The sequence below is a fragment of the Dama dama genome, chromosome 8 (assembly GCF_033118175.1).
Source record: "Dama dama isolate Ldn47 chromosome 8, ASM3311817v1, whole genome shotgun sequence".
NCBI classification, from domain to species: Eukaryota; Metazoa; Chordata; class Mammalia; order Artiodactyla; family Cervidae; genus Dama; species Dama dama.
In genome coordinates, this window is record NC_083688.1 from 351,662 (window position 1) to 358,980 (window position 7,319).

The following is a 7,319-nucleotide window of genomic DNA, read 5'->3' on the forward strand; positions in this document are numbered from 1 at the left end:
CAGGGAGAGAAATTCTAAATGCCGGCTTGTAGGCACTTGCCCCCCACACCCTACCCCGTACTTGAGCCTGCATTCTCTAGCGTCTGGCTAATACAGGGGGCGCAGGTTTGATCTCGGGTCAGGGAACTGAGACCCCACGTGCCGCAGGGCAGCCAACCCGTACACCGCAACCAGAGAAGTCCGCAGGCCACAGCAAAGACCCAGTGCAGCCAGAACAAAAAGGCACCAGAGTGCTGCGAGCCTTGTGGAGACACAGGTGGACTCCATTTCCCAGCCTCCCCGTGGCTCTCCGAGGCCATATGACTAGGTTTCAGCCAATGAACGGCGGGCAGGAATGAGGCATGGGCTGCGCCAGCCTTAGGCCAGGTCACAGAGACCTGCTGGGCGACCACCCACCTGCCTGCTCCCCTTCTGCTGACCGGGTGTTGATGGCCCAGGACAAACTGGGAGGAAGCTCAGCGAGGATCTCAGGCCTGGGTCTTTGAATGCATGTTCGGAGCGGGCCCCACACCCGCCTTCACCTCCACCAGAGGTGGGACACAGGAAGAAACATCTGTGAAGTAAAGCCACCGCGAGCGCAGGGTTTATCGGGGACAGCAGACGGTGTCACCTCAGCTAACACGGGCTCCTGACCGAAGATGCTTGAGATCTGGGGCCCAGATGAGGCACCCGCTCCCCGTCACCCTCTGAGACGCTGCAGGCGGCGCTGAGGAGACACTCATGCCCTCGGGCCCTGCACGTACAGGGCCTCAGTTTCCAGAAGTCCGGGTGCCCGGGGTGAGCGAGGAGGTCGGGGACCCCCAGAGACCGTTGCCGGGAGCCGGCACACGAGATCCCACCCATGACAAGGTCATGAGGGAGAAAACCTGACAGGCAAGGCAGATCAGGTTTTCAGGGGTTTCGAAAAGGCCAGCTCACGAGATCCCACCCATGACAAGGTCACGAGGAGAAAGCCTGACAGGCAAGGCAGATCAGGTTTTCAGGGATTTCGAAAAGCTGCCGCCAGCGCTCACCTTAAAGATGATATCTGTCTTTCTGATGCCTGCCTCAATAGACTACTCCCTAATTTCTGTGACACAGGCAGAAGGCCTTCCCCGATCTCTTCCCAAATAAGAATCAATTTAGAACTTTAATCAATAAGTTTCCCAGGTGGTGGTATTTTATGAGATTATCCAGGGTGAAAGGAGTGTTTTAATTTAAACTCCTTTGCTGGTAGTTTGTTAGCCAAATGCATTTATGCCCTTGGTACTAATATGCATGATTGCTTATAATATCCTAATCATAAAATAGCATAAAGAACCTGATTATATAAAAGCCCTAATAGACATAGAGCATTTTTGAGGGGTAAAGGAGTCCTATTAGAAAACATAAGAAAAATTATTCTAAAGGTGGTTATTGGGTTGACATTTGCTTGCTGTGTTTTTGCTTTTAATGTGCTAAGGTTGTGTTATAGAAACCATTGTTAATATAATTAAAGATCTAGAGAAATAAGAGCTTAGCCCTAGTGTGGTAACAATGAGATGGTTGTTACTTGTCAGCTAGGAGTGCTAGGCAGAGGCTGCCTCACCAAAGTAGCAGAGTCAGTCTGGGGTCAACTTCTTAGATAAATGCAACTGACAACTTCTGCAGAAGGATTAATTTTTGTATTAACAAGAATATACTTCTACTCTGTACTGTTGCCCTATGAGACTGCTACCTTTCAGTTAAGGTCACCATAGAAACAGAAAATAGGTTTATATTCACCTGACTTGCATAAAATGTTAATAGGCCCCAAGGCCAGAAGATAATGTACAAGACCCTCATAAACAAGTATGCAGAAAACACCCTGGTTTCGTGAAGAACAAGCTGATGTAATGTTAAACTATCTTCCCCTTAGAAATGTACTTATTTAGGGTATAAAAGCTACAGTAAAAAATAAAGCATTGCCAGACTCTGCCAGACCCTGCAAACACCCCCGACTGGTCATTCTCTCTCTCTCTCTCTCTCTCTCTCAGCCCGCGCCTCCCCCCCCCCGCCCCCCACAGACTTGGCCCTATCAAGGCTGGTCTCACGTGTCTTCTCTCTCGCGCGCACAGACGCCGTTCATCCTGAGGGTATCCCCTGGATCCTGCCGAGGCTGGACCCCGGCAGGCCCTCAGACAGCTGCCCTGAAGGGCTGTGTGCCCGCCTCCCTGCGCTGAGCTCCCTGCCCCGAGCTCCTGAGGAAAGGGCCTTCCCAGGCCTCCACCCTCCCTGACAGGCCCCAGGCCCGTCCGGGGGGTAGATCCGCATTTCTGCCCCAGCCCAGGGCCTGGGTCCTGCTCCGGGTCGCCCGCGGTCGGGGTGCCCGCTCAGGAGCCAGCCGCCTCTGGGGCGGGGCGCCCCCCTGGGGCAGGGAGCAGGCCAGCCGCCGCCTGGTCCTGCTGCCACAGCTGGTCTGCCAGGCTGTTGAGCACATAGGCAACGTCGGCCAGCCCGGCCCGGCCGTCTAGCGTGCGTCCGTCCGCCAGCCGCCGCCCCGGCACGCTCTTCACCCGCAGCAGGGGCAGCGGCCAGGCCTGCCGGAAGGCCGCGAGGTCCCGTTCGGGCACGTCAGTGTGCATGTACTGGTCGAATCTGGAGGCGGGTCAAGGAGCCTGCGTGCCTCTGCCTCCCAGTCAAAGCCAGCCTCCTCCCCGTCCCTAGTCCCCCGCACCCCGGTCTGCGGGAGGCCCTGCTGCAGCCTCCAGGGAGCCCGTGGGGCCAGACCCCACTGCGCAGCACAGGCAGGCTGCCGGACCCCCGCTCCGCGCCTCGCCAAACGTGGCCTCTTAACAGTCCCGGGCCCCCGGAGGATACTTGGAGCCGATGACCATCCTGACCACGCCAGGGGCCTCGCCGGCTACTTGGGCCAGCTGTCCAGGGAGGTCTTCAAAGGAGGCCCGGTCAGTGAAGGAGAAGAGGAAGAGGAACGCGTCTGCGTTCTCCTTGCAAGCCTGGGGAGGGGGAGGCCAACAAGAGTCTGCTGCGAGCTCGTCACCTTGGGACCAGAAGCTGTAGGCCGAGAAGTCTTCCCACCGCCCGTCCGTTCACAGCCCGGGAGACAGGCCCGGAGCGGCAGTGGCTGGTCCCGGGGCTCGGCTCAGAGCCCTCCTGCCTGGGCCAGCGTCCTCGGGCCCTCCCGCCGGCCCCTGGCGCCTGCAGACCGCGCAGGCCCGGCTCAGACAACCCGCCCCCCAGACCCCCAGGCCCACCAGCCTGCTCACCGGCAGCATGTGTTCAAACTTTTTGAGTGCAGACTCCCCGCAGTCCCAGAACTCGAAGCGGAACATGACGACGCGGTTGCTGGCCTGCAGCTTGGCCGGCCAAAACACCACGGTAGTCTGGATGCCTGGGGGGCCGGGTCAGTCACGCGGTGGAGGGGAGGAGAGGGCCAGGAAGGAAATCCTCAGTTTGATGGGGAAGGCACAGTCCCCGATGGGAGAATTCCTGCCCCAGGAGCCTCCAGCCTACCAGGGAGATGCAGCCCTAGCTATAACCGGGACAAAGCACCGCATGGGCCAAAAAGTTCATTTGGGGGCTTCCCAGGTAGCTCAGCTGGTAAAAAAAATCCGCCTGCTATGCAGGAGACCCTGGTTCGATTCCTGGGTTGGGAAGATCCCCTGGAGAAGGGATAGGCTACCCACTCCTGTATTCTTGGGCTTCCCTGCTGGCTCAGCTGGTAAAGAATCTGCCTGTAATGCGGGAGACCTGGGTTCGATCCCTAGGTTGGGAAGATCCCCTGAAGAAGGGAACGGCTACCCACTCCAGTATTCTGGCCTGGAGAATTCCATGGACTGTATAGTCCTGTATCGTCCATGGGGTCCCAAACAGTTGGTAAGATGGGTTCCTTACCACTAGCACCAGCTGAGAAGCCCTCCCTCTTATGTACAGGGAGAGTTAGAGGTCCCGGAATACTGTCACATGTTGCAACATGATGGTAAATCAGCTTCCGGTGGAAGGAAATGAGAAAGGAAGAGAAGTGTTTTCTAAGCACCTGCCTTGTGCCAGCTCAAGGTTAGGTTACCACCGCTGCCTCTAGTACTGTCCTGTGCTGTGCTTAGTCGCTGTCATATCCGACTCTTTGTGACCCACGGACTGTAGCCCTGGAGAATCCCTCCAGGCAAGAATACTGGAGTGTGGAGAAGGAAATGGCAACCCACTCCAGTATCCTCGCTTGGGAAATCCCGTGAGGAGTTTGGTGTGCTATGGTCCATGGAGTCACAGAAGGGTTGGACACAGCTTAGCGACTCAACAGTAACAAATGGCAGTTCTAGGCAACGTATGAGAACAAAAACTTGTAAGAAATTGGGGGTTGGGGCTGAAACCAAAATCCTATTGTTTACAGATGTGAATGTCTATTTAGAAAAACCAAAATAAACTGCAAGCAAATATTTAAACTTAAAAAAAAGGAATACTGGAGTGGGTTGCCATGCCCTCCTCCAGGGTATCTTCCCACCCCTGGGATCAAACCCAGTCTCCAGCATTGCAGGCAGATTCTTTACCATCTGAGCCACGGGGGAAGCCCACTCTACTACTGACCCCACTATAGTCCCAAGGGGTTGGTACTATTATCCCTGTTGGACAGAGGCACTCTTGTAGGCTCAGAGAGGTGCAGTGACTTTCCGGGGTTTCAGAGTAACAGGTGGGGCTGGTTACAGATTACAGCTCATGTGGTCCAGGGCGAGTCTTTTCTCCACCCCAGGGAAGGCCTCCTCGGAGGGACTCACCAGTGGTCTCGTGGTGCACCACGGGCACCTCCAGGCCAGCCAGCTTGGCCACCAGCGCTGTCTTGCCCACGCCACTCTTCCCAGACACGAAGATCTTGTAGCTGGCAGTGTCGATGGCCACAGGAGGGGGAAGCACTGGTCGCTCAAGCAGCCCTGAGGGAAAGTGGGAGCCAGGTGGGGTCGGGGGCCAACGTGGGGCTTTTTTGGTGCCAGCCCTTCTCTATACAGTACCCATGACAGAGGCTTGCCATACAAGCAGCATCCTCGGAGGAGAAGCTCTCCTGGAACCCCAGTGCTCCCGGAACCAGGCCAGTGCCTACGCCAAATAACACCTTTTTCTTTTAAAAAAAAAAAGTTCCATGCATGAGGTGCTTTTTGTTATTTTTTGCTGCACCACAAGACTTGTGGGATCTTAATTCCCCTGCTGCTGCTAATTTCCTACCAGGGGTTAAAGCCGGGTCCCCACAGTGAAAGAACTGAGTCCTAACCACTGGACCATCAGGGAATTACCTGAGATGGTTTTTATTAATACTATTATCACATATCCCAGGTTTTTCACAGGTGAATGCAAGGTTTTTTCTAATTCTTTCCTCAATGGAGAAACAGCAGCAAAAGTATTCTTAAGTATTATAAATAAGCTCCTTAGAATCAATACTGTCAGATCTTTATGAATGTTTTAAATTAGTTAATTTAATGAATTCAGTGTTTCTTTCTTTTTGCCAAGCCATGTAATTTGCAGGACCTTAGTTCCCTCGCCAGGGATTGAACCTGGGCCCACAGCAGCAGCAGTGAAAGCACTGAGGTCTAACCACTGGACCGCCCTGAGTGCTTTTAATTTAAAACTTGCAACAAAAAGAAGTATAAACTATGATCCATCATAGCGTAGGACCTGGAAGTCTTAAAGCGTGGGCTGCCCTCTCACTCTCCGGTCTCAAGCATTCTGGCGCTTTGTGTCTCCTGGCCAAAGCTGGACTCAGGGTTAGGGTTAGTGCAGTCCATGCCAGGCCCCTCTGCGGGCCTGTCAGCTGGATGAATTAGCTTCCTCCTGGGGGACAGGGGTGTCTTATCCTGGAGACAGCAGGATATGGAAGAGGCTTGTGTCTTCTCACTAGGGGAGCTGGGACAATTCTGCAACGTGGTACTGAGAAGGTTAAATTGGCGTCCAGGGTACAAAGTGCCCAGCAGAGGGCCTGGCGCCGGCTGAGGGCTCAGTCAACAGCCTCTCTGGTGACAGGGGTTCCTGGCAGTGTTTTGTCTGTTTCCATGTTCCTGGCTCTGATGATGGAATTAGCTCTAAGGAGATTTGGGGGTGGGGGTCCCACGATGGGGCTTCTAAGGTTCCCAAGGATGGGGAGAGGGTGGAGCCAGGCCTCAGTGCCCTGTCTCTGCCCCCCGCCCCTCCCCCAGGTAACCCCCCTCCCAGGGACAGGCAGGGGAGGGTCCCCCTCGACCCCTCCACTCCCCCGCCCTCTCCCCCAGGTGACCCCCCACCCCCAGGGACAGGCAGGGGACCGGCAGCAGAGGGGGCGCTCACCAAACACCCGCCGACGGCTCTTGCGCAGGACACAGGCCAGGTACTCCTTGCCCTGGGCGCTCTCGTGCCAGTCTGGGACAATTACCGAGCCCGGGGCGGCCGGCCTGGCCATGGCTGGGCGCCCTGACGTGGAGGGAAGGCGGAAAGCAGGGCACGGGAGATGGAGAGGGAAGCTGGGTCAGTGGCCTTCACCTGCCCCCGGGCCCCTCTCTGGAGGCCCCCGCCCCCGGAGGACGGGGCGATGGTGGAGCCCCAGCTTCTTACTGTTCCGATTGAGGCTTCTGGCCTCCAAGCCCCCTTGCAACACCCCGGCTCCCTCTCATCGCGCAGATCGCGCTAGACGGTCACCCCATCACCGCTCCAGGAAGTGTTTGCACGGTCCCCCGAGCCGCTTGTCACCTCCGGGGAGGTCACACGGCCTTGCTTCTCCTCCGCTTCCTCGATCTCAAGCCCCAGCGCTGACATCGGCGGCCCACGCGGACAGGGGAACTCTGTGGAGCCCTGCTTTGAAGGCCCGCCCAGCCGCCCAGGGCCGGCGCTCAAGGCGCATGCGCGGAGGCTGTCGTCATGGAGACGCGGGGCGGGGCGGACCGCGGGGTGGGGCAGGTCTGTCCGCCTGTGCGGCCGCGTGGGCTACGGGGCCGGGCCTGGCCTTCTCCATTGCTCTGTTCCAGCCCCAGTCTTCCTTCCGAAATTTGAACAAATCTCCCTTCTGCCTCTTTGCTCCCCAGTTTCCTCTTCTATAAAGTGGAGGTAAAATGCTGTTACCTCCCAGGATTCTTTACGACAGTCACAAGTCACAAGTGTTCAGGACGTTTAGTTATTATTGTTGTAACAACATCATTATTCTTGATCTTGCTTGGCAGGAACTCGACGTCAGTTGAACACCTGTAGCTTCACTGATGAGGAAACAACTGCTGAGAGTGGTCAAGGGACTTGCTCAAGGCCTTAAAAATGAGTCTGAGGCTTTCCAGTCACTCATTTCTTGATTGATTGATGGATGGATGTCACTTATTCAACAAATAATTACCGGGTGCCTATTTTATGCCCGGTTTGTT

At 56.0% G+C, this 7,319-nt stretch overlaps 1 protein-coding gene across 2 annotated transcripts; it reads right to left on the reverse strand.

The window, feature by feature from the left end:
- Positions 1–1,829: 1,829 nt before the first annotated feature.
- CPLANE2 (ciliogenesis and planar polarity effector complex subunit 2) lies at positions 1,830–6,788 on the reverse strand. Of its 2 annotated transcripts, none has more exons than XM_061147997.1 (6): positions 6,661–6,788; positions 6,262–6,384; positions 4,728–4,880; positions 3,225–3,349; positions 2,818–2,954; positions 1,830–2,595 (listed from the first exon to the last, which is right to left on the reverse strand). In XM_061147997.1, the coding sequence occupies exons 2-6, from the start codon at positions 6,371–6,373 to the stop codon at positions 2,331–2,333; spliced, it is 792 nt and encodes a 263-aa protein (XP_061003980.1). In that variant the 5' UTR covers positions 6,374–6,384; positions 6,661–6,788; the 3' UTR covers positions 1,830–2,330. The 2 variants fall into 2 exon arrangements, with proteins under 2 accessions (XP_061003980.1, XP_061003979.1); XM_061147996.1 differs by having other exon boundaries at positions 6,526–6,787.
- Between the last annotated feature and the right edge of the window lie 531 nt (positions 6,789–7,319).

What these genes read in the sequence shown, in the direction of transcription:
- CPLANE2 (XM_061147997.1), bottom strand. Translation starts at nt 6,373, where the DNA reads ATGGCCAGGCCGGCCGCCCCGGGCTCGGTAATTGTCCCAGACTGGCAC. An exon ending in AGTTTGAACACATGCTGCCG is followed by an intron (nt 2,955 to 3,224) that starts GTGAGCAGGCTG and finishes CCCCCTCCCCAG; the next exon opens with GCTTGCAAGGAGAACGCAGA. An exon ending in AGGATGGTCATCGGCTCCAA is followed by an intron (nt 2,596 to 2,817) that starts GTATCCTCCGGG and finishes ACCCGCCTCCAG; the next exon opens with ATTCGACCAGTACATGCACA.